This window comes from Macaca nemestrina, chromosome 8 (assembly GCF_043159975.1).
Source record: "Macaca nemestrina isolate mMacNem1 chromosome 8, mMacNem.hap1, whole genome shotgun sequence".
NCBI classification, from domain to species: Eukaryota; Metazoa; Chordata; class Mammalia; order Primates; family Cercopithecidae; genus Macaca; species Macaca nemestrina.
In genome coordinates this window covers 4,893,984-4,920,022 of record NC_092132.1, presented here as the reverse complement: position 1 = coordinate 4,920,022, position 26,039 = coordinate 4,893,984, and the positions used below count along the sequence as shown (strand labels likewise).

The 26,039-nt window shown below is 44.8% G+C and overlaps 1 protein-coding gene across 5 annotated transcripts in view; it reads right to left on the bottom strand.

Moving 5' to 3' along the window:
• The window catches only part of LOC105488384 (trafficking protein particle complex subunit 9), a 724,351-nt gene that overhangs the window by 683,565 nt on the left and 14,747 nt on the right, over positions 1-26,039 (bottom strand). For all 5 annotated transcript variants that reach the window (XM_071067768.1, XM_071067767.1, XM_071067769.1 and 2 more), the window contains 2 exons: positions 18,704-18,849; positions 14,717-14,845 (listed from right to left, as the gene is read on the bottom strand). In XM_071067768.1, the coding sequence (XP_070923869.1) occupies positions 14,717-14,845; positions 18,704-18,849 (275 nt within the window). The remainder of the gene's footprint in view (positions 1-14,716; positions 14,846-18,703; positions 18,850-26,039) is intronic.

Genomic DNA, 26,039 nt, shown 5'->3' with positions numbered 1-26,039 from the left:
TCTTATGGAAATAGCACATCTATTCAATTGTCTACATAGAGAAGAGGCCCCATGATTATGGTGCTATTTAAGAGCTATTTTGTGTACAGTCATCTCTGTTTGTAAATGTAGACTAAAAATCACTGCAATCTTGAAGCCACCATTAAAATAAAAAACAGGTGTTTTCCATTGAATAACACCTTTATGCCAAGCATGATGCTTAACAAATACTATGTATGACCTTCAGAGCAACCCTACAAAGTAAACAGGTATTAGCCGTCACTGTCTATGGGGAGACGGAAGCCCAGAGGAGCCGAGGGAAGCCCCACCATCGCACAGGCCACGACACCAGGTCCCAGGTCTGCACTGAGCAGACATTCAGCTGCACAGACCTTGAGGACGTCTGGATTTCCAGATAATCCTACAAACGTTTTGTTCTGTGAAGAACCTGGCCAAATATACTATACTGTGCCATGTCCTTTAGATAGGGGATATGAATTAAACCTTTGATGCCTTAGAGTTATTATCACAGTCATCAATCATTCGATTATTAGTATCATCAGCCTCTAGTGGACTGATTTCACATTAACCAAACTTGCAAGAGACTGATATAGGAAAACTGGAGGTTTAACCATTAATGTAATAGGGGACACAAAATTATCAATCAAATCAAATATCAGGGTTCAGTGATCAGCACATTTTCTCTTCAAAGGCCAAATCACCGGCAGGAGGTAAGTAAAAGTCAGGTCCATACGTCTCATTTGGGACCATTACAGAGGATGCCCTCATACACCAAATGCTGGTTTCTAGGCCCTTTCCTAGTGGTTGTCACCTCTACAGCAGGATCCTGGCACCTGAATAACAAAGCCTAACACCACCACCCCTGTCTACAAGATGAAGGGAGGAGGCCGATGCTTCAGTTTGTTCCTGTTCTAAGATGAGCCTCTGTGAGCCCCTGTCTTTCGTTTTTATTTAGGGGCATTAAAGTGTTCAGATGGGGAACTGAATACCACTCCCTTCCCGGAAACAGAATTCAGTAGTTGTATTTTGTTGAAATACAAATCAAGTTCATCTAGAAAACTCCACTTTCTCTGAACAGGAGTTTTCCAGATGAATTTGATGGACTAAAGTTCTGTTACAAGGAGAAACCTGCTGCCTACACAAATGATTAATGCAAACCGCCGTGCACTCTCTGTGTCAGTGGCCAAGACACAAATGCCAATGCTGCATAACTCTCTCTGTCCCAGCCTTTCCATACAGGCCGGCCCGCTGACTGATGTATAGATGTACACATCGAACTATAGATATGCTGATACCTCTAAGCGCCTGAAGCCTGTCTACCAACGCTCAGTCCGACTGCCAGGGGTTTTTTGTTTTGTTTTTTGTTCTTCTGTTTTGTTTTTTTGAGACGGAGTCTCACTCTGTCGCCCAGGCTGGAGTGCAGTGGTGTGATCTTGGCTCACTGCAACCTCCGCCTCCCAGGTTCAAGCGATTCTTCTGCCTCAGCCTCCCAAATGGCTGGGACTACAGGCGCGCGACCACTCCCAGCTAATTTTTTTTTTATTATTTTTAGTAGACACAGGGTTTCACCATATTGGCCAGGCTGGTTTCAAACTCCTGACCTTGTGATCTGCCTACCTTGGCCTCCCAGGGCTGGGATCACAGGTGTGAGCCACTGCACCCAGCCAACTGCCAGGGTTTAAATCCCAGCTCTGCCACTTACTAGCTCCATAACCTTGGTCAAGTTCCTCTACCTCTCTATGCCTCAGCTTCCACATCTGCAAAACTGGGATGATAATCCAACCTACCTTACCTGGTTGTTGTGAAGATTAAAGGGTTAAATTAGTTTATGTAAAATGTGTGTAGAGGCCAAGGCGGGTGGATCACTTGAGGTCAGGAGTTTGAGACCAGCCTGGCCAACACGGTAAAATCTCTACTAAAAATACAAAACTTAGCTGGTCATGGCGGTGCACACCTGTAATCCCAGCTACTTGGGAGGCTGAGGCATGAGAATTGCTTGAACCCGGGAGGTGGCAGTTGCAGTGAGCCAAGACTGTGCCATTGCACTCCAGACTGGGCAACACAGTGAGACTCCATCTCAAAAAAATAAAAATAAAAATAAATAAAATGTGTGTAGCACATTTTAAGTGTTCAACAAATGTTATCAGTCAGGTGTGGTGGTTCACACCTGTAATTCCAGCACTTTGGGAGGCCAAGATGGGCAGATCACCTGAGGTCAGGAGTTCGAGACCAGCTTGGCCAACATGGCAAAACCCTATCTCTACTAAAAATACAAAATTTAGCTGGGCATGGTGGCAGGCGCCTGTAATCCCAGCTACTTGGGAGGCTGAGGCAGGAGAATCATGTGAACCTGGGAGGCAGAGGTTGCAGTGAGCCGAGATCGCGCCATTGCACTCCAGCCTGGATGACAGAATGAGACTCCATTCCCCCTCTAAAAAAAAAAAAAAAAAGTTATCTGTTACAGTGATTTTACAAATCTCCCTCTAATCATCCTTTGTATTTCCTTGCTAGTCTAAATCGCAAAGGATATCCTTTTTTCTGTGTTTACAAAGAAAGAACTGTCACCCCATGACCTACTTAAACTGAGGGGGAAGACAGCACTTGCTCCCCACTCCTCTGGTTTCCACAATAAAGGCTTTATCCTAAGCAATGCTGACCTCTCGCCCACCCCCACTTCTCCCCCACCCAAGGGGAGTGAGTTGTGAGATGAGTTTGTGAGACAAGCTGGGCACATGAACCCCTTCTTTCGCCCTTGGGTGCTACACTCAGGAAGCACAGGGGATGCTCTGCTCCACCATGCCTATGTCTGACAGGGACAGGGCCCCTCATAGGAAGGCCCGCTGTGGCCCAGAGCCACTAGATCTTGGATACACAGTAGTAGGATGCCCATTTTTCTTCATCCCTCAAATTCATGGAAAATGTGGGGGTTGTTTTTCGTTAAGACAAGGTCTCGCCCTGTCGCTCAGGCTGGAGTGCAGTAGCAGAATCTCAGGTCACTGCAACCTCTGCCTCTTGGGCTCAAGCAATCCTCTCACCTCAGCCTCTTGAGTAGCTGGGACTATAGGCCAACATTCCCAGCTAATTTTTTGTATTTTCTGTAGAGACAGGATTTCATCATGTTACCCAGGCTGGTCTCAAATTCCTGGGCTCAAGCGATCCACCCACTGTGGCCTCCCAAAGTGCTAGGATTACAGGTGTGAGCCACCATGCCTGGCAGAGAATGTGGTTTCATCACTAATAAGGGTGGCATTTTTATTCTCTACCTGCTTACTCTTGTCTCGTCTCTCAATTGCTTGTTGAAGAAAACAAGAGTGTTATTATTGGGCCCCTTTAAGCCCCAACATATACTAATCCGCAAATAATTCTGTGGCTTGGGTAGGGTCAAGATGCCTATATAACAGCCATGTCTCTAAACCTGCAGCTAAATTATGGGTATAAGAACTACTGACCCTCCTCAAGTATTTCCTTCATTTCCTAACTGAGTCTTTCTTCACGAAAACATTTTTCCTATTTCAATGCCTTAGTAATTTCCAAACACTATAAAATGATGACTTCATATAAAATAATAGCTAATGGTCATGAGGTATTTTATGAGATGACCACCATGCTAAACATTTTGTACACATTCTAATCCTCACAATTCTACAAAGCAGAAATTAGGAGCCCCTACTTACAGATGCAGAGCGAGGAGGTGGGGGGCACCTGGGAAAGAACTGTAGGACCTGCGTTCAAACACAAGTCAGCTGAATTAGACTGTTCCATGACACCACAACACCACCCACTAGCAAACAGGCAAAAGTGGGTACAATACTCAGGGAGTTCCAGGTTCCTCTCAGCTTTAAGGTGCTCCAGATGGTTTCTATCTCTTTTATAGATCATGGCTGACTGGTTTCTAACATTGGAGAAAAAGTCCAGTTTCACCACTGTCTACTTTGCACATCTGAAATTTTCACACTGAAATGACATAATAAAAATAAGATAACTAGAATATTCTTCCAGGTATCCAAATATAATGGGCATAATGCTATTCTGAAGCATTAAACAACAACAAAATTCAGATGAAGGAAGCCTTGTTTAAATCTTTCACCAACAGGAAAATTAGGATATTAAAATATATATATATGTACAACAGCGCCACCTATGGCCAGAAAGGTCTTTCCAGGTTGCTGAAAAAAAAAAAGGAACAAATTTAATTGTTGGCATAATAAGAAATGATCAACAGGGCTTTTTAAAACACGATGCTCAGAGACCATAACTAAAAGTGCAGCTAGCACATATTGAAATCTACTTCAAGGAAGGGACCAGTATTCAGTATTTAATCCGAAAACTTTAACACTCCTAAATATAAACAGAAGACACAGACTCATAGAAACTAATCTTAGAACAGGAAGAAAACTCGAGCATCTGGCCCATTCTCTTCATTCTACAGGTAGTGAGGTTGAGACCCAGAGAATTTGTTCTTCTAGCAATCAGTGGCAAACCTTTTTCCTAGTCCTTGGATTTTGCACTATACCAAAAGCCACCTTAATCTATACCAACCCTATAATCATAAAAGTCACGTCTGGATGGGTGCAGTGGCTCAGCCTGTAATCCCAGCACTTTGGGAGGCCAAGGCGGGCGGATCATGAGGTCAGGAGACCGAGACTATCCTGGCTAATACGGTGAAACCCCATCTCTACTAAAAATACAAAAAATTAGCTAGGCGTGGTGGCGGGTGCCTGTAGTCCCAGCTACTTAGGAGGCTGAGGCAGGAGAATGGCGTGAACCCCGGAGGCGGAGCTTGCAGTGAGCCCTCCAGCCTGGGGGCAGAGCGAGACTCTGTCTCAAAAAAAAAAAAAAAAAAAAAAAAAAAAACCAGTCACGTCTGTATATTTCAGTCAGTAAATAGCCTAAGTGTCTTACAAAAAAACACTTCCCAAAGGACTGGCAACTAACTATTGATCATACAATTTTGTTGAAATACAAACACATTTATTTATATATTAAAACAGCATAATGGGTCAAGCACAGTGGCTCACGCCTGTAATCCCAGCACTTCGGGAGGCCGAGGCGAGTGGATCACTTGAGTCAGGAGTTGGAGACTAGCCTGGCCAACATGGCGAACCCTCGTCTCTACAAAAATTAGCTGGGCATGGTAGCACACACTTGTAATCCTGTTACTCAGGAGGCTGAGACACAAGAATCACTTGAGCCCGGGAGGCAGAGGTTACAGTGAGCCAAGATCGTGCTGCTGCACTTCAGTCTGGCAACAGAGCAAGACTTTGTCTCAAAAAAAAAAAAAAAACACATACACAGGCCGGGCGCAGTGGCTCACGCCTGTAATCCCAGCACTTTGGGAGGCCGAGGCAGGCAGATCACTTGAGGTCTGGAGTTCAAGACCAGCTTGGCCAACATGGTGAAACCGTGTCTCTACTAAAAATACAAAAGTTAGCCAGGCGTGGTGGCGGGTGCCTGTAATCCCAGCTACTCGGGAGGCTGAGGCAAGAGAACCACTGAAACCCAGGAAATGGAAGTTGCAGTGAGCCAAGATTGAGCCACTGCACTCCAGCCTGGGTGACAGAGCGAGACTCTGTCTCAAACAACAACAACAACAAAAACAAAACATGATCTATTCAACAATGTCCCCTTGTAGTCAATCTATAAAGGAAAAGTGATGTCAAATCCACGTTTCTACTTTTTTCGTCTATTACAGATACAGAAAAAAAAAATCAAAATTTTCTCAATCACAAAAAAAGATAAGCCTGAGGCAGGAGAATAGGATCTAGAGGCAAGGAACCTAGCATTGTTTCACACTGACTTCCTACAACTAAATTGAAAGGAAAACCCTAACTTTCCATGACTAAGTAACAAAAGGACCAGAGGCTGCTCCCTTTGACCTTTTCTGCATAGCAGATGGGAAATTGGCTGTCTGCAACCAATCAGACTGATTGCGGGTGGAGTCTTCGTTTGCATAGACGTATAACTATGTCTGCTTTTCATCTGCATAGAAGCATAACTTTGCAACTTCACCTTAGCCTCGGACTGGTTCCTTTTTGCAACCAATCAGATGTTTGCACAGGAGTGTGACCTTTGTTAACTTCAGCCTCTGATTGGCTGCTTTCTGAAACCAATCACCAAGAGGTGAGCATGAAGTGGCCAATGGGAAACTTCTAGAAGGTATTTAGACCCAAGAAGATTCTGTAACGGTGCCCTTGAGCCGCTGCTTGGCCCACTTCACCACTGTGGAGTGTACTTTCGTTTTCAATAAATCCCTGCTTTCATTATTTTGCTGCTTTCTTCTTTCTTTGCTTTGTTGGGCATTTTGTCCAATTCTTTGTTCAAAACACTAAGAACCTGGACAACCTGCAGTCACGACCCTCTACCGGGGACAGGCTTATTCCATAAAAATGGCTCAGTATCAATTTGTCAGAACTTAATTGCTATGGTGAGCTCTGTGTGTGTGTGTGTGTGTGTGTGTGTGTGTGTGTGTGTGTGATGGAGTCTTGCTCTGTCACCCAGGCTGAAGTGCAGTGGCACGATCTCGGCTCACTGCAACCTCTGCCTCTCAGGTTCAAGTGATTCTCCAGCCTCAGTCTGCTAAGTAGCTGAAATTACAGACACAGGCCACCACGCCCGGCTAATTTTTGAATTTTTAGTAGGGACGGGGTTTCACCATATCAGCCAGTCTGGTCACGAACTCCTGACCTCAATTGATCCACCCACCTTGGCCTCCCAAAGTACTGGGATTACAGGTGTGAGCCACCGCATCCAGCCACTATGGTCAGCTTCTGAATGACAAGTTTCTAGTAGTTTAAAGGCTTTAGTGGATTATTACAGGGCAATACGAATTTTGATATATAATATATATTCTGTATTAAAAAATTTTATATTCTTCAGCAAGGTAATTTAGGTATTCCCTATCTTACTAGAATGACACTGATTTCATCAAAACTTCATACTGCATTGAAAAACCATAACTGAACCCTTGTCACTTTAAATCATATTCATATATATGAACATACATATATTGAATGTGCATCAGAAATAAACCACCATCTTCATTATTCAAAGATGATGCTTCTAACCAATTTATGTCATTGGGACAGCTAATTTTTTTTTAAGATAGGATCTCACTATGTTGCCCAGGCTAGCCTTGCACCCCTGGGCTCAAGTATCCTCCAGTCTCGGCCTCCCAAGTGGCTAGTTGTGCAAGCCACTGAGCCTGGCTTTGACCCACCGGCTAATTTTCATCGAGCCCCTTTTAGGTGCTTTGTACCCATGGTATCCAACTCTCACAACCATACAAAGTATATGGTATATATACTAATATACTAATATACTATATACTAACATACTAATTTCACATATGAGGAAATAAATTTAGACCATAAAAAAGGCTGACAAGTCCAAAGTCCCACAAAACTTACATATTCATCATCAGCAAAGAGTACAGATTTTAAATTTCTGTCAAAATTCACTAACTTAATCTCCTCTTCCATTCTAAAGAGTACACTGAAGCCAGACACAGTGGTGCGTGCCTGTGGTCCCACTACTACTGGAGAGGCTGAGGCAAGGGGACTGCTTGAGCCCAGAAGTTCTAGTCCAGCCTAAACAACATACCAGGCCGGGCGCGGTGGCTCAAGCCTGTAATCCTAGCACTTTGGGAGGCCGAGACGGGCGGATCACGAGGTCAGGAGATCGAGACCATCCTGGCTAACACGGTGAAACCCCGTCTCTACTAAAAAAATACAAAAAATTAGCCGGGCGAGGTGGCGGGCGCCTGTAGTCCCAGCTACACGGGAGGCTGAAGCAGGAGAATGGCGTAAACCCGGGAGGCGGAGTTTGCAGTGAGCTGAGATCCGGCCACTGCACTCCAGCCCGGGCGACAGAGTGAGACTCCGTCTCAACAAAAAAAAAAAAAAAAAAAAAAAACATACCATAGACATGTGTCTCAAAAAAAGAAAAAAAGACTGCATAAAATCAATTCAATATAACTTTTTCCCTTAGCAAGTATCACTAGATAAAAACAAGCAGTATGTCATTAGCAATGGTTGGATTTTTTAAACCACTTCTATTTTGTACTGCAATCATTTATTTTTCTTTAATTTTTATTTCTTTTTCCTTTTTCCCTCATTTAACACACCTGACATGTAATTATTTTTAATGTGCTTGCTTCCCATGCTTACAAAGTTAAGAAAATAAAAATATTATCTTTTTAGGTTGTTAGCCGACAATAAAATATTTGTGACAAGGCACAATTTTAATATATTCCAACTCTCATATTCTTACAGTATTTCTTCTTTTAAGCCCTAGTCAGGCTTAGACCACTAAAATTCATCATGTATAAACGCACAGAGTTTCAGGCAGCCAGTCAAGGGGAGGCTGATTTGAGGAGCAATTAAGAATACACACTCTGTAATCACATCAACCCAGGTTCAAATCCCAGCTCTGCCACTCACCACTGAAGGATATGGGGCAAGTCACCCAGCCTCAGTCCCCTCACCTGCAAAACGGAGGTACTAATCCCTACCTTCAAATGCCTGCTGTGAGGTAAAACTTAGGTAAAGCTTTTAGCATAGCCACTGGCCTACAACAGGTGCTGAATAATGTACAGCTATTTTGATAATGATGACAGTCCAAAAGGTAGAAATGACCAGAAAGAAGAAATACTTACAAGTCCATGATAAGTACTTTCTTTTGGAATAACTACAAAATGTCCTATTAATTTTTAAAATAAGCTTTGTCCATTAATTATAGGCTTACAGGTTCATACACAAGTCTCCAGATTAAGATTTAGTGGCCCCAACCTTTGAATACTATGAAAGTAAAGTTAAAAAAAAATCAAAACAAAAGGAGAATTAAAGCAAAAAGTGGCAGGAATTAAGGAATTGTAGTTTAAACTAAGATAACTCAGCCGGGTGCGGTGGCTCACGCCTGTAATATCAGCACTTTGGGAGGCCAAGGCAGGCAGATCACCCGAGGACAAGAGTTCAAGACCAGCCTGGCCAATATGGTGAAACCCCATCTCTACTAAAAATACAAAAAATTAGCTGGGCACAGTGGCAAGCGCCTGTAATCCCAGGTACTGAGGCAGGAGAATCACTTGAACCCAGGAGGCAGAGGTTGCAGTGAGCCAAGAACACACCACTGCACTCCAGCCTGGGCAACAGAGCGAGACTCTCATCTCAAAAAAAATTAAAAAATATGGCCGGGCGCGGTGGCTCAAGCCTGTAATCCCAGCACTTTGGGAGGCCGAGGCGGGCGGATCACAAGGTCAGGAGATCGAGACCACAGTGAAACCCCGTCTCTACTAAAAATACAAAAAATTAGCCGGGCACGGTGGCGGGCGCCTGTAGTCCTAGCTACTCAGGAGGCTGAGGCAGGAGAATGGCGTGAACCCAGGAGGCGGAGCTTGCAGTGAGCCGAGATCGCGCCACTGCACTCCAGCCTGGGCAACAGCGTGAGACTCCGTCTCAAAAAAAAAAAAAAAAAATTAAAAAATAAAAAATAAACTAAGATAACTCAGTTTTAACAAGAAATAAAACTTCCCTTTCTCATAGGAAACTGTTTGAAACTACGGAACCTGGATCTGAGCTGTCTAGAGTCTTTTCATAGTATTCCTGAATTCATGTTACTATTTGATAATCAGCAATAATAATATGGGTAATAATAAAGACAGGTGCAGTGGCTCACACCTGTAATCCCAGCACGTTGAGAGACCAAGGTGGACCGAGCACTTGAGCCCAGGAGCTTGAGACAGCCTAGGCAACATGGCAAAACCTCCACAAAAAATACAAAAAAATTTAGCCAGGCATGGTGGCATGCACCTGTAGTCCCAACTGCTTAGAAGGCTGAGATGGGAGGATCCCTTGAGCCCAGGAGGTGGAGGCTGCAGTGAGTAAGTGAGTACAGTGAGTGCACCACTGCCTCCAGCCTGAGCAACACAGACCCTGTCTCAAGAAATAATAATAATAATAACAATAGCTGCTAACATTACCAAGTGCTTGGTGAGGAGGGTTCTAGGACCTTCATATGTGTAACTCAGTCAACCTTCACAACAACCGTATGAGGTAGGGACTACTGTCATCTTCCCCATTTTACAGACAAGAAAACCGAGGCATAGCGTTGGGCGCAGTGGCTCATGCCTATAATCCTAGCACTTTCGGAGGTCGAGGTAGACCAGTTGCCTGAGCTCAGGAGTTCAACACCAGCCTGGGCAACATGATGAAACTCTGTCTCTACTAAAATACAAAAAATTAGCCAGGCACGGTGGTACACACCTGTTGTCCCAGCTGCTCGGGAGGCTCAAACACGAGAATTGCTTGAACTTGGGAGGCAGGGGTTGCAGTAAGCCAAGATCGCACCACTGCACTCCAGGCTAAGCAACAGAGCAAGGCCCCATCTCAAAAAAGAAAAGAAAAAAAAGAAAACTAGGCTGGGCGTGGTGGCTCACGCCTGTAATCTCAGCACTTTGGAAGGCCAACGCATGGATCAACTGAGGTCAGGAGTTCGAGACCAGCCTGGACAACATGGTGAAACCCTACCTCTACTAAAAATACAAAAAATTAGCTGAGCGTGGTAGCGGGCGCCTTAATCCCAGCTACTCAGAGGCTGAGGGAGGAGAATCGCTTGAACCCACGAGGCGGAGGTTGTAGTGAGCCAAGATTGCACCGTTGCACTCCAGCCTGGGCAGCAAGAGTGAAACTTCATCTCAAAAAAAAAAAAAAGAAGGAAAGAAAGAAAACTGAGGCACAAAGAGACTAAACAACTTGCTGCAGGTTACACTGATATTGACTGACATCTGTATTTTTGCTGTTTTGCTGCTGAAACTGGGACCTAAGATATTCATTCCATGAAATACAAGGGAGGATGTTAAATCATCAGGTTGGTCTTCATCTCAAACAACAGAGGCCATTAATTCCTGATGTGAGATGAGGCTGCCACTACAAACTGACTAATCTTGAGATTAATGTCCAAGATGAGATGGCATATCTGTTCCTGAGATCATGCCCATTAACAGATCTGGATGCTGTATTGCCTCGAAGGTAGTCAAATAATTGCCAAGCTTTATAATTTTTTTTTTTTTTTTTTTGACACAGGGTCTCGCTTTGTCACCTAGGCTGGAATGTAGTGGTGCAATCACAGCGCACTACAATTTCAACCTCCTGGGCTCAAGCAGTCCTCCCACCTCAGCCTCCTAAGTGAGACCACAGGTGCATGCCACCACTCCCAGCTAATTTTTTTAAATTTCTTATATAGACAAGGTCTCCCTATGTTGCCCAGGCTGGTGTAGAACGCCCGGGGTTCAAGTGATCCTCCCCGCTCGGCCTCCCAAAATGTGGGATTATAGGCATGAGCCATGGTGCCCAACCTACGAAGTTTCTGTTTTTAAGACAGAATCTCACTCATTGCCCAGGCTGGAGTGCACTGGTGCGACCTCAGCTCACTGCAACCTCCACCTCATGGGTTCAAGCAACTCTTGCTTCAGCCTCCTAAATAGCTGGGATTGCAGGCATGAGCCACCACGCCTAGCTAATTTTTGTATTTTTAGTACAGACAGGGTTTCACCATGTTGGCTGGACTGGTCTCAGACTCCTGACCTCAAGTGATCCTCCCCACACTGCCTCCCATAGTGCTGGGATTACAGGCATAAGCCACCATGCCCAACCTACCAAGTTTCTAAATGACAGCCCCATTGCCCTTTCTCCTGTCATCTAAGTGTCATTGTCACCAGATATTCTTCCCCACAGAATGTCTTCAACAGAAAAAAGTTCCCAAGTTTTTTACTCTATGCAAATCTAAATGAAGACATTTCTCTACTACAGACAAAGCAGTGTTTCAATGTCTTTAAATTTTATTTGCCCATAATTAGGAAACGGAAGAAATAAAATGTGGCCCTAAAAAGTTTCTGGTCTTACTCATCACATCGGTGAAACAGTTTCAACACATTTACAGCTCTTCAAACCACAGTTTAAAAAAATAAAAAGCCAAAAAAAACACCTAACCACCTCCAGTGAAAGGCACTCCTAAGCCGGGTGCGGTGGCTCTCACCTGAAATCCTAGTACTTTGGGAGGCTGAGACAGGTGGATACCTGAGCTTAGGAGTTTGAGACCAGCCTGGCCAACATGGTGAAACCCCATCTCTACTAAAACTACAAAACTTAGCTGGGCATGGTAGCGGGCGCCTGTAATCCCAGCTACTCGGGTGGCAGGAGAATTGCTTGAATCCAGGAGGCAGAGGTTGCGGTGAGCCAAGATCACACCATTGCACCCCAGCCTGGGCAACAGAGCAAAACTCCATCTCAAAAAAAAAGAAAGGCGCTCCTAGAGAGAACAGAGACTTTTTTTTTTTTTTTTTTTTTTTTTTTTTTGAGACGGAGTCTTGCTCTGTCGCCCAGGCTGGAGTGCAGTGGCCGGATCTCAGCTCACAAGCTCCGCCTCACAGGTTTACACCATTCTCCTGCCTCAGCCTCCTGAGTAGCTGGCACTACAGGCGCCCGCCACTACGCCCAGCTAGGTTTTTTTTTGTATTTTTAGTAGAGACGGGGTTTCACCGTGTTAGCCAGGATGGTCTCATGATCATCCTGACCTCGTGATCCGCCCGTCTCGGCCTCCCAAAGTGCTGGGATTACAGGCTTGAGCCACCGCGCCCAGCCTTTTTTTTTTTTTTGAGACAAAGTTTCATTCTGTCACCTAGGCCAGGCTGGAGTGCAATGGCATGATTCCAGCTGACGCCCTCCCAGTTTCAAGCAATTCTCTTGCCTCAGCCTCCCAAGTAGCTGGGATTACAGGCATGCTCCACCACGGCCAGCTAATTTTTGCATTTTTAGTAGACATGGGGTTTTACCATGTTGGCCAGGCTTGTCTTAAACTCCTGACCTCAAGCGATCTGCCCTTCTCAGCCTCCCAAAGTGCTGGGATTACAGGCGTGAGCCCGTACCCAACCCAGAAAACTTTCTTTTAAAGAGAAAATTAAACCTGCTTTCACCTTTCTGGATGTGTTGGAGATTTTAGCACTTGGTTGCCGACTAAAGAAAACAGTGAAACTTAAACCACTGCCATCTCATACCAGAGACAGCAATTATAACCATGAGGAGTAAACACAGGTGGTGGACACTAATGGGGTGCATCCAAGTCAGGTCACAGTACAGGACGCAAGCAGCAGGGACCTGCCTGTTTAAACCTTCAGACTTTCGACAGCACCCTCAGCCTGCCTCACTTTCCTCTTCAATAACTGAGATGCTACCAAGAGGAACGTCCCACGACAGAATAATAAAATTGTTTTCAAGAATCATTATAGTTCATCTAAGCAAATCTACAAAGAGGGCATGTGGCTTCAGACGGTGTCGCTACAGTCAGTAGCTCATCAAGTCAGCCTCTGCATTCTCTGCTGCTGATACGGGATAATACAATTCATGGAAAAAGAAATGCAAGACATTCCCCATCCAATACACATTAACTACCTTTTTTTGTCTGGAGGGAAAAATGTACAAAAATCTCACGGACAAAAAAAAAAAAAAAAATTCCTAGCATTTTTGTGTATGGCCTGGAGCTCTGCATTATTTGGTATGATCTATGTGACCTATGCAACATGACGACTTAATCCTGAGCTATTAAAGGCAGGTTCATTCATCAAGGACCAAAACATTCACGTTCATTCAGCATTCATGGGTCTGCTCTGCCCAAGAAGTTTTTTCACTCTTCATTGGTTCTACCAAGCATAAGCAAATCAAACGACTCATTGAGAGAACGTCACCAGCCAATAAAATAAGAAACTGCGGCCAGGCACGGCGGCTCACACCTGTAATCCCAGCACTCTGGGAGGCCGAGGTGGGCAGATCACAAGGTCAGGAGATCGAGACCACAGTGAAACCCCATCTCTACTAAATATACAAAAAATTAGCCGGGCCCGGTGGCAGGTACCTGTAGTCCCAGCTACTAGGGAGGCTGAGGCAGGAGAATGATGTGAACCCGGGAGGCGGAGCTTGCAGTGAGCCGAGATTGCGCCACTGCACTCCAGCCTAGGCAACAGAGCAAGACTCCCTCTCAAAAAAAATAAATAAATAAGAAACTGCTCCCAGGCCCTGAATCAGCGTTAAAATTGACCTCTGGGACTAGCTTCTCCTAATACATAAAATTATAAAAAGACTTAGGCACAGAACCTCCAGTCTGTTATACCAGGAAATTTTACACAATTATTCCAGAAATTAATCATTCTAACCCATTAGTGTATTCAATAAGATTGAAAATATTCAATAAAATCAGAACAAAATGTCTCATACAAGATTTCTGGGCAGGGCACGGTATCTCATGCCTGTAATCCCAACACTTTGGGAGGCCGAGGCGGGTGGATCATGAGGTCAAGCAGTCGAGACCAGCTTGGCCAACATAGTGAAACCCCGTCTCTACTAGAAATACAAAAAATTAGCCGGGCATGGTGGTGGGCACCTGTAATCCCAGCTACTCGGGAGACTGAGGGAGGAGAATCACTTGAACCTAGGAGGCGGAGGTTGCAGTGAGCCGAGATCGCGCCACTGCACTCCAGCTCGAGTGACAGTGCGAGACTCCGTCTCAAAAAAAAAATAGAAAATAAAATAAAATAAAAAAAAGATTTCTGACTCAACAGATTTTACAGTTTATTTAAATATTAGTCCTAACTCAAAGAAAAAAGTAGCCAATGAGTCTGCTTTATTTAAAGACTGCAAGTGAGCAGAGGCCGGAAAAGGGCAGAGCTCACCTGGCCGGTGTCTGTTGGCTGCTTCAGCAGGAAGTGCGCTGCCCTGGAACCTCCGAGCTCCACTCTTCCCACCGGTTCCACCAGGATAGTGATAGATGACAGAAGCCGAACACAATCCTTCCAGGGCAGCTGGGCATTAAGAAAACAAAAACCAGCATCATTAGGCAAGTCAGTGACCCATCATTAGCTCAAACTGCAGGGGCTAAGAATGATTTAAACAGGTGGATTATTTGGAAAAGCCAATTTTTCTCCCAAAACAGAGTTCAAACCTAAAGATCACCAGTTTTTTGCAAATGGGAACTTGCCACCTGTCTTTCCCGTGCCCATGTCCAGGCAGGCAACACAGAACACTCTCACTACACTCGAGGCTTCCCTGCAGGGCTGAGAGCACACGTGAAACAGGCCAGCCTCTGTGTTAATCCATTCACATGGCCGGCATTCCTACACAGACTGTGCGGTGTGTTCATCCATTCGCATGGCCGGCATTCCTACACAGACTGTGCGGCAGACTGCGCCAGGTTCTGGAGCTACAGAGATGTATAACGGAAAGTGCTCTGGACTGAAAATATTTCACAGTAATAGCACCAAAGCAAGACCAGAATGCCTTTCCAGACCACGCGCCCCCTAGGCATCTGCTCCTTTTGGGGCTATAGACCTCCCTCTTCCTCAAAAACAGCCATATCAACTCCCTACGCAGCCCGTTCTTCTCTCACGGCGTGACAACCTAACAATCTCCAGCTATGCCACATGCCTTATAAGGTGTGCCGCAGTATTCATCTCTATCAACTTTATCCATTAATTCAGTGGCCCTTAAACTTTTGCTCTAAAAACTCCTTGATGCTCTTAAAAATGAGGATCACAAAGAGCTTTTTTTGTGATATGGGTTACACCTGTAGATATTTACCATGTTGGAAAATAAAACTGAGAAAAGGATTTAAGTATTTATGTATTAATTTCTTTTAAAATAGGCCAGGCATGGTGGCTCATGCCAGTAATCCCAGCACTTTGGGAGGCCAAGGTGGGTGGATCACTTGAGGTCAGGAGTTTAAGACCAGCCTGGCCAACATGGTGAAACCCCAACTCTACTAAAAATACAAAAATTGGCTGGGCATGATAGCACACACCTGTAGCCCCAGCTACTCGGGAGGCTGAGGCAAGAGAATCTCTTGAACCTGGGAAATGGAAGTTGCAGTGAGCTGAGATCACGCCATCACACTCCAGCCTGGGCAACAGAGTGAGACTCTGTCTCAAAAAAATAAAAATAAAAATAAAAAATAAAATAATAAGCTTGTCATGTGTTAACATTTTTATGAAAGATAATTGTGTTCCAAAACAAAAATAAAATACTGGAGGAATGGCATTGTTTGACATGTTCATATATTTATTTAATGTCAGAGTTAATACAAGTTAGCTGGATCTTCTATCGGCTTCTACATTCAGTCTGCTGTGATGTCAGGCATAAGTAGCTTCTGGACAACTCCCCTGTCCACTTCTGAGGGGCTGAGCATGGAAGAGACCCATGGCACACAGCACCGTCCTTCTCCGTGTGCCCTTAAGGAGTCCTCCTGATCCAGTCCAGTGCCGCATGGGGAAGGCATATGAGCGGTACCAGTCTTTCTGGAGAAGCACTAGTCTCAGAGCCCACTGGGAGACGCATAGATTCTCCAATCGATATAATAAGGAGTACTTAGGGAGGCAGCGCTCTTTCAAGAAAACCAAGTAAAACTATGTCTTTCTCAGCCTGCTTAATCCTTTATCTGCTTCTCTTTTCTTTTCCATCCCTAATGCTCACTCCCTTTCTTTCCCCACTTTTATTTCTCTAGCCTATTTAAAAAACTAAATTTAAGTCCATTTTAAGTTTTGTTTTTGTTTTTTCTTAAGAGACAAAGTCTCACTCTTGCTCAGGATGGAGTGCAGTGGTGCGATCATGGCTCACTGCAGCCTTGACCTCCTGAGCCCAAGCGATCCTCCTGCCTCAGCCTCACAAGTAGCTGGGATTACAGGCACCGACCACCAAGCCCAGCTAATGTTTTTTAATTAGTTTATTTATTTATTTATTTTTGTAAAAGTGAGGACTCCCTATGTTGCTCAGGCTGGTCTCCACCCAGCTAATGTTTTTTAATTTTGTTTTGTAGAAGTGAGGTGAAGTAAGGTTTTTTTATTTTTTATTTTTTGTAGAAGTGTTGGGATTACAGGCATGAGCCACTGTGCCTGGCCATTTGAAGTATTTCTTATATTTGGCTGGACACAGTGGTTCATGCCTGTAATCCCAGCACTTTGGGAGGCCAAGGCAGGCAGATCACCTGAGGTCAAGAGTTCAAGAGCAGCCCGGCCAACATAGCAAAACCCCATCTCTACTAAAAATACAAAAATTAGCCAGGTGTGGTAGTGCATGCCTGTAGTCCCAGCTACTCAGAAGGTTGACGCAGGAGAATCACTTGAACCCAGGAGACGGAGATTGCAGTGAGCCAAGATCATGCCACTGCACTCCAGCCTAGGCAACAGAGCAAGACTCTGTCCCCAAGAAAGAAAGAATTTGTTGTATTTAATATGTTCTACAGCACCTCATTAAACTTCTGTTACAGAACTCACATCATTACTTCATTCTGACTTGTATTATCATTAAGTGGTTGACAGGCGTCCTTGTTAAACTGTCAACTTCAACGAAAGAACCCTGCTTTAGTCCTTACTCACACATTGTTCTTTTAACAAGCATTTAGGGAGCATCTGCAACATGTCAGGCAATGGACACAGCCAGTCCATCCTCCCAGGACCACCCCCAGGAGGCGCAGTCCCCAAAGGGAAGACCACACACAGACATCCAATTCCGGCACAAAGTGTCGGCAACATCTCAGGTAGAGCACCTGCTCTGCCGACTGCTGTGGGGGATCGGAGATGGCTGTGCTTTGAAGTAGGATTTCTTCTTGCCTTTCTTTTAATTTTTAAGATTGACATAGAGTTCACACACCATATAATTCACCCACTTGAAGTGTACAAGTCAGCAGTTTTTAGTACATTCACAACTGTGCAACCATCACCACTATCTGACTCTGGAACATTTCATCACCCCAAAAAGAAACCTTATGCCCGTTAACAGTCACTTCCCATTCCCCCTCTTCCCAGCCCCTAGAAATAGTCGTCTACTTTCTGCTTCTATAGATTTGCCTGTTCTAGCCACTTCATATAAATAGAACCATAAAATCTGTGGCCTTTTTCATGTCTGGCTTCTCTCACTTAGCACAAAGTCGTCAAGGTTCATCCGTGCTGCAGTGGTATCACAATTTCACTCCTTTTCATGGCAGAATAATATTCCGCAGTATGCCCATACCACATTTCGTTTATCCATTCATCATGTGACACATGGAGGAAGTTTTGAGGGATGAGTCTAAGAGGTGAAGATCACGGGGAATGGCATCCAAAGCAGAGGGCAAGTTAAACTAAGAACAGAGAAAAAGGGAAAGCGTGGACAGGGCCTCCTTCAGAGGACACATGGCACGGCGGGAGGAGGGCAGCAGATACGGCAGGGAAGCACCCCAGGTTGCCTGGTCATGGCAACCACCACAGGCTGGCTGCTTTTCCTCCCTCATCCCTCCTTTTTGGGGACTTTCTTTTTCCATTTCCTCTCATTTCTTTTTTTTATTTATTTATTTATTTTGAGACGGAGTCTCGCTCTGTTGCCAGGCTGGAGTGCAATGGTACAACCTCGGCTCACTGCAACCTCTGCCTCCTCGTTCAAGCAATTCTGCTGCCTCAGCCGCCCGAGTAGCTGGGATTATAGGTGCCACCACCACACCCAGCTAATTTTTTAGTAGAGACGGAGTTTCACCATGTTGGCCAGGATGGTCTCAATCTCTTGACCTCATGTTCCACCCGCCTCAGCCTCCCAAAGTGTGGGGATCACAGGCGTGAGCCACCAAGCCCAGCCTCTCATTTTAAATAACAGTTGAAACAATTACATATCAGATCATCTTCATCAGCTCATCTTACCTCCAAGCCACAGAAAGTCATTCACAGAACGCAGCAGCTCCACTGACATGTGGTAATGTACCAGGGAGTCCTGCAGCATCCCCGCCTGCAGGCACAGGTCCCCCACGTGCTTCCGCATGCGGCCTTGGCACCGCTTCTTGTAATGTCTAGAAAATAAATGAAAATGTATCTTCATCACTATACAACTCCCACCCAGAAAGCACTCTGACTAAGCACTATTCAGTTCTCTCACTACTAAAAATGCTAAGAAGGCAACTGTAGGCTCTATAATTTTAAGTCAGCAATAATCATTGCCAGTTATGTGAGCCGGAGTGGTCTTGACTTCAAAAATGTACTCTAAGCAATTTTTTTAAAGGTGATAGGTACATAAGGACTTCTACCATGTATTTCACGTAGGCAATGTTAGAGCTGGATTTTTCTTTTTAGATTTTTCAGTTGTGACATTAGCATAAAGAACTCTATGTTTCAGCTTTTTAAAAAAAATCAACTATCTTCCACTTCTTAACATCAAACTTATTATTATTTTATAAAAAGAGCTAGGCTGCGTCTTATTAGCCAACCATTTGGCTTTAGCAAATAAGACGTTTATCCTCATTATTTCAGGGCAAGCTTTAGGAAAGCGTTCAGAGGGCAGGGCCTGGGGTGCCCACTAACAGCTCTTTAAACACTGGCAATGATATGCTATTAAATAATGCAAAGGCTTCTGAGTCCCTATCAACTCAGAAGCCAAAGCAACTGTACCAAAATATTCCTTTTATCATTTTTAAATACTTCTAATCTTTAAATGTTATATTTCTTAAGACAGATGATTTTTTTTTTAAAAGAAAAACTGCAGCTGGATTAAACTTTCCCTCATCGAGAAAGCAGTCTTATCAAGAATGAAACTCCTTTGGAAATCCAGAGGATGTGACGTTTTTTAAGTAAATGAATGTTACTGACACATCTCAATATAATGTTAAATCCTATCATGTCTAACTCTAACGAGTTACAAACTCTTTGTTACTCTGGAATTTAGCTTTTCCATTCTATATATGTTTGGAATAAAGATCATGATGTAAGGCAGATGCAGAAAGAAGGAGAAATGCCAGCCTTCGTTTGTCTCCTTCCTGGCCACAAGGCAGTGTCAGGATGGCCCCTGCTAACAGACCCTCACCATAAGAAAATACAGCATCTGGCAGGGCACAGTGGCTCACATCTGAAATCCCAGCACTTTGGGAGGCCAAGGCGGGCGGATCACGAGGTCAGGAGATGGAGACCATCCTGGCTAACATGGTGAAACCCTGTCTCTACTAAAAATACAAAAAATTAGCTGGGCGTGATGGCGGGTGCCTGTAATCCCAGCTACTCAGGAGGCTGAGGCAGGAGAATCACTTGAACTCAGGAGGCAGAGGTTGCAATGAGCCGAGATCACGCCACTGCACTCCAGCCTGGGGGACGGGGTGAGACCCCGTCTCAAAAAAAAAACAAAAAAAAAAAAAGAAAAGAAAGCATCTGAGCTGCTCCTCCCATCCCAACAGCAGTCACCTCAGCAGCCTCCGCCTAGTCTCGACTCCCCACTCTGCACCCCCTTCCCTTCATTGCTGCTATACACACACAGCCAGAGTGTCCTTCCCAAAGCACAAATTGGTCTGTGTTCCTCCTGCACTGCAAACCTTTCACAGGATGCTCAATTCAGTCGTAGGGAGAGGCATGCAGTCCACAGCCAGGCCCTCCCACAGCTCTGACCTCCCCTCCTACCACTGTGCCCTTGCACTCCACAGGCAACCTTGCTGCAATGCTGAAGGCCCCCGACCTCAGGCTCCGTCTGCCTCACAACTTCAACTCTCTTTTAGGCTCATCTCAATGACCAGTTTCTCAAGGAAGCCTTCCCTGACTCCAACCTCTGCACTTTGGGTTAAGTGTCCTTAATGTGTTTCTAGAACATTGTTACTGTTTTTTTTGTTGTTGTTGTTGTTGTTGTTGTTGTTGTTTTGAGACAAGGTCTTGTTCTGCTGCCCAGGCTGGAGCCCAGTGGCACAATCACAGCTCACTGCAACCTCCAACTCCTGGGCGCAAGAGATCCTCCCCACCTCAGCCTCCCCAGTAACTGGGGCCACAGGTGTGCACCACAACACCTGGCTAATCTGTTTTTATTTTTTTGGAGAGATAGGGTCTCCTTATGTTGCTCAAGCTGGTCTTGAACTCCTGGGCTCAAGTGATCCTCTTGCCTCAGTCTCCCAAAGAGCTGGGATTACAGGCATGAGTCACCGTGCCCAGCCAGCTCTTACTCTCAAAGGTAGACAGTGTTTTGCTCACTTCCTTGGTAGGTTATCCTGTTCCAAATGGGAAAAAAATTCAGTATCCAAATGGACATTTTCCTCCACCGGTAACATAACTGTCAACTCTTAATATATGAAAAAGTTTACAAATACTACTGCATATTAGTTTAATACATTTTAAATTAGACTTAAAAGCAACAACAAAACTTTACTCTTAACCAATCAGAAAAAGCTTTGCTTTAGAACATCCTAAAGAAGTAAATTAGGCCAGGCATGGTGGCTCACACCTGTAATACCACTTTGGGAGGCCAAGGCAGGAGGATCACTTAAGGCTGGGACTTCGAGACAGCTGGGCAACAGAGCAAGACCACGTCTCTACAAAGGTTCAGGTGATCCTCCCACCTCAGCCTCCCCAGTAACTGGGACTACAGGCGCACAACCCCTTGCTCAGCTAATATTTATATTTTTCGTAGAGACGGGGTCTCGCCATGTTGCCCAGGTTGGTCTGGAACTCCTGGGCCCAAGCAATCCACCTGCCTTGGCTCCCAAAGTGCTATATTTATAGGCGTCAGCCACTGTGCCCAGCCTACAAAAAAATTTTTTTAATTAGCTGGGTATGGTGGCTCCCACCTGTAGTCCCAGCTACTCAGGAGGTAGAGGCAGGAAGATCACTTGAGACCTGGAATTCGAGACTGCAGTGAGCCATGATTTTGCCACTGCTCTCTAATCTGGGCAACAGACCAAGATCCTGTCTCTTAAGAATAAGAAAGGAGTACATTATTACATCTTCACATGAACTTCACAAAAGTGTACACCTGCTATAGCAGAATATAACCCACAAAATTTCAAAAATATTTTTCTAGTAGCATCTTCTAAATTAAATAAATAACTTGTTTTTAAAAGTGCAAACATTATGATAAACAATTTGTTTCGAAGACAGGACTTCTACAAAAAGAAGTCATACAAATACTCTTATAGTTTTTCATATGAAAGTCATGATACAATAAAACCATACAAATATTTTAAATTGTATAAAAACAAAATGAGCCAGGTATGGCTCATGCCTGTAATCCCAGGTGGTGGCTCATGCCTGTATTCCCAGGGACTCGAGAGACTGCCATGGGAGGATCCCTGGAGGTCAGGAGTCAAAGACCAGCCTAAGCAACACAGGAAGACCCTGTCTGTATAAGAATTTTAAAAATTAGCCAGGCCTGCAGTCCCAGCTACTCAGGAGGCTGAGGCAGGAGGATCCCTTGAGCCCATGAGTTTGGAGCTGCAGTGAGCTACGACTGCGCCACTGTGCTCCAGCTGGGTGACAGAGCAAGACTCTGTTTCAAAAAAAAAAAAAAAAGAGGCCAGGAGCAATGGCTCACGCCTGTAATCCCAGCACTTTGGGAGGCCGAGGTGTGTGGATCACCTGAGGTCGGGAGTTCGAGACCAACAGGGAGAAACCCCCCTCTACTAAAGATACAAAACTAGCTGGGCGTGGTGGAGCATGCCTGTAATCCCAGCTACTCAGGAGGCTGAGGCAGGAGAATCACTTGAACCCGGGAGGCAGAGGTTGTGGTGAGCCAAGATCGCACCATGGCACTCCGGCCTGGGCAACAAGAGTGAAACTCCACCTCAAAAAAAAAAAAAAGAAATTGGAATTAAGAATTGACAGAAAAATCAATAAGAATCGGATAATCCCCTAATCCATACTGCTCTAAAAGCAAGAATTATGTATACCTATATAACAAACCTGCACATTCTGCACATGTATCCCAGAACTTACTTAAAGTATAATTTTTTTAAAAAGTAAAAGAGGCCGGGCGCGGTGGCTCACGCCTGTAATCCCAGCACTTTGGGAGGCCGAGGCGGGCGGATCACAAGGTCAGGAGATCGAGACCACGGTGAAACCCCGTCTCTACTAAAAATACAAAAAATTGGCCGGGCGTGGTTGTGGGCGCCTGTAGTCCCAGCTACTCGGGAGGCTGAGGCAGGAGAATGGCGTGAACCCGGGAGGCGGAGCTTGCAGTGAGCCGAGATGGCGCCACTGCACTCCAGCCTGGGCGACAGAGCGAGACTCCGTCTCAAAAAAAAAAAAAAAAAAAAAAGTAAAAGAAAATTTTTTTAAATTTAAAAAAAAGCAATAATTAAATTATAGGCAAAAACCTGACAGTCTCGGCTGAAAAAGGGAGACGCATCCCTTCTGGAAGCTGCAAAAAACGCCCATTACACAGCTTCAAACACTGTAACAGAAGGCACCCAAGCTGCACTTCCTCTCTGCACTTAACACTAATTAAATTTAATCAGAGATATAGGCTGTATTATTTTCATGACTCTTAATCAGATTAAAGAAGAGAATGGGCCGGGCGCAGTGGCTCACGCCTGTAATCCCAGCACTTTGGGAGGCCGAGGCGGGCGGATCATGAGGTCAGGAGATCGAAACCATCCTGGCTAAGACCATCCTGGCTAAGACCATCCTGGCTAACATGGTGAAACCCCGTCTCTACTAAACATACAAAAAATTAGCCGGGCGAGGTGGTGGGCACCTGTAGTCCCAGCTACTCGGGAGGCTGAGGCAGGAGAATGGTGTGAACCCGGGAGGTGGAGCTTGTAGTGAGCTGAGATTGCACCACTGCACTCCAGCCTGGGCGACAAAGTGAGACTCTGTCTCCAAAAAAAAAAAGAAGAAAATGCTTAATATGTTTGTGATTTTGGTACTATTTATATGGCTTATGGAAAACAAGAGCTTGGTATTCTAGTCCAAAAAACAATTTATCTGCAAAGAAATTCCTATATTCAAATCCAAAGAAAAGCTAAAGCTGCTCAACAACAACAGTTTTCAATTAAAATCCAAGGGAACCTGGATAAAGAGAATGTCTTTTGCAAGGTCGGGGATGGTATTACATAGTTTAAGAAGTCCTTGGGCCTGGTGAGGCGGCTCACGCCTGTAATCCCAGCACTATGGGAGGCCGAGGCAGGCGGATCACAAAGTCTAGAGATCGAGGCCATCGTGGCCAACATGGTGAAACCCTGTCTCTACTAAAAATACAAGAATTAGCTGGGCATGGTGGGGTGCACCTGTAGTTCCAGCTACTCGGGAGGCTGAGGCAGAAGAATCACTTGAACCCGGGAGGCAGAGCTTGTAGTGAGCTGAGATGGCACCACTGCACTCTGGCCTGGCAATGGAAAGAGACTCCATCTCAAAAAAAAAAAAAAAAAGGGCCAGGAGCAGTGACTCATGCCTGTAATCCCAGCACTTTGGGAGGCCAAGGCGGGCTGATCACGAAGTCAGGAGATCGAGACCATTCCGGCTAACATGGTGAAACCACGTCTCTACTAAAAAATACAAAAAATTAGCTGGGCGTAGTGGCGAGCGTCTGTAGTCCCAGCTAATCGGGAGGCTGAGGCAGGAGAATGGCGTGAACCCAGGAGGCGGAGCTTGCAGTGAGCCAAGAGCACATCACTGCACTCCAGCCTGGGCAACAGAGCGAGATTCTGTCTCAAAAAAAAAGTCTTTGTATACTTAAATAATGGTTACAGCCCATAATTTTGCACTGCAATATTTTCGGGTGGGGAGCCTTTTTACTACACGCCTGATGTAAATACAATATGAATACTAAAAGGTGCTCACATGGTAGAGTTAAAGCGGCAAAGCAGACAACCTTAAGATGCAAGAGCAGCCGGGCGCAGTGGTTCACGTCTGAAATCTCATCAGTTTGGGAGGCCGAGGCAGGCGGATCACCTGAGGTCAGGAGTTCAAGAGCAACCTGGCCAACATGGTGAAATCCCATCTCTACTAAAAATACAAAATGAGCCAGGCGTGGTGGCACACTCCTGTAATCCCAGCTACTCAGAAGGCTGAGGCAGGAGAATTGCTTGAATGTGGGAGGTGGAGGTTGCAGTGAGCCGAGATCGCGCCACTGCACTCCAGACTGGGCAACAAGAGTGAGACTCCGTATAAAAAAAAAAAAAAAAATTAACTGAGTGCCGTGGCACACACCTGTAATCCCAGCTACTCAGAGCTGGACGCACAAGAATGGCTTCAGCCTCAAAGGCGGAGGTTGCAGTGAACCAAGATCGCACCACTGCACTCCAGCCTGGGCAACAGAGACAGACTCCATCTCAAAAAAATAAAAAATAAAAAAATAAAAAATGCAAGAGAGCTCTAAACAGAAAGTAAAAAAAAGAAAAGAAAAGAAAAAAAGAAAAAAAAAGAAATGCAACATTTTATACTCAGTTTCAGATGCTTTATGGATCATTAACTGATACTGTACCTTGCCTAATGAAAAACTGAAAACAAATTGTTAGTGTTGATTTCTTCCATCTGAATTTTTTTATGTTAAAGTTTGAATATTAAAACATCACTCCATAAAGAAAGAGCAAGAAGCCAGCCATGGTGGTTCATACCTGTAATTCCTGCATGGATTACACAGCATGCCTGTAATCCCAGGCAGATTGCTTGAGCTCAGGAATTCGAGACCAGCCTGAGCAACATGGAGAAACCCTGTCTTTACAAAAACATACAAAAAATTTAACCAGGTGTGGTGGTGCCTGCCTGTAGTCCCAGCTACTCGGGAGGCTGAGGTGGGAGGATCACTTGAGCCCAGGAGGCAGAGGTTGCAGTGAGCCAAGATCATGCCACTGCACTCCAGCCTGGGCAACAAGCCAGACCCCATCTCAAAAACAAAAAAGAGAGAGAACTGAGAAGTTCTCATTAAAAGTTCAGACGTGTCTACGTTTTATTTTGCATATGTGCATTATTTGCAACCATGTCAATGTAAAAGCAAAATGAAAAACCTATCTCCCTGGGATGTAAAACACTTTGATGCTACCTAACTATCAAGGAAGTCAGAGCTCTGTGAAATAAATCTGCAGCACTTAAGCAAGAGAAGTTCTTTTGACAATTTTTCTGAAAGGCTCTGAAACTGATTTACTTTAGTCTTCCAAGTATAAGAGGAAGGTAACATAATTAGGAGAGAGAACATGCATTTATTTAAAGTCTGAAGGACCTGAGTTTGAATCCTGCTGTTTCATTACCAGCTGGGTGATGCTGGACTCATTATTTAACCCCTCTGAGAATGCTTCCTCTC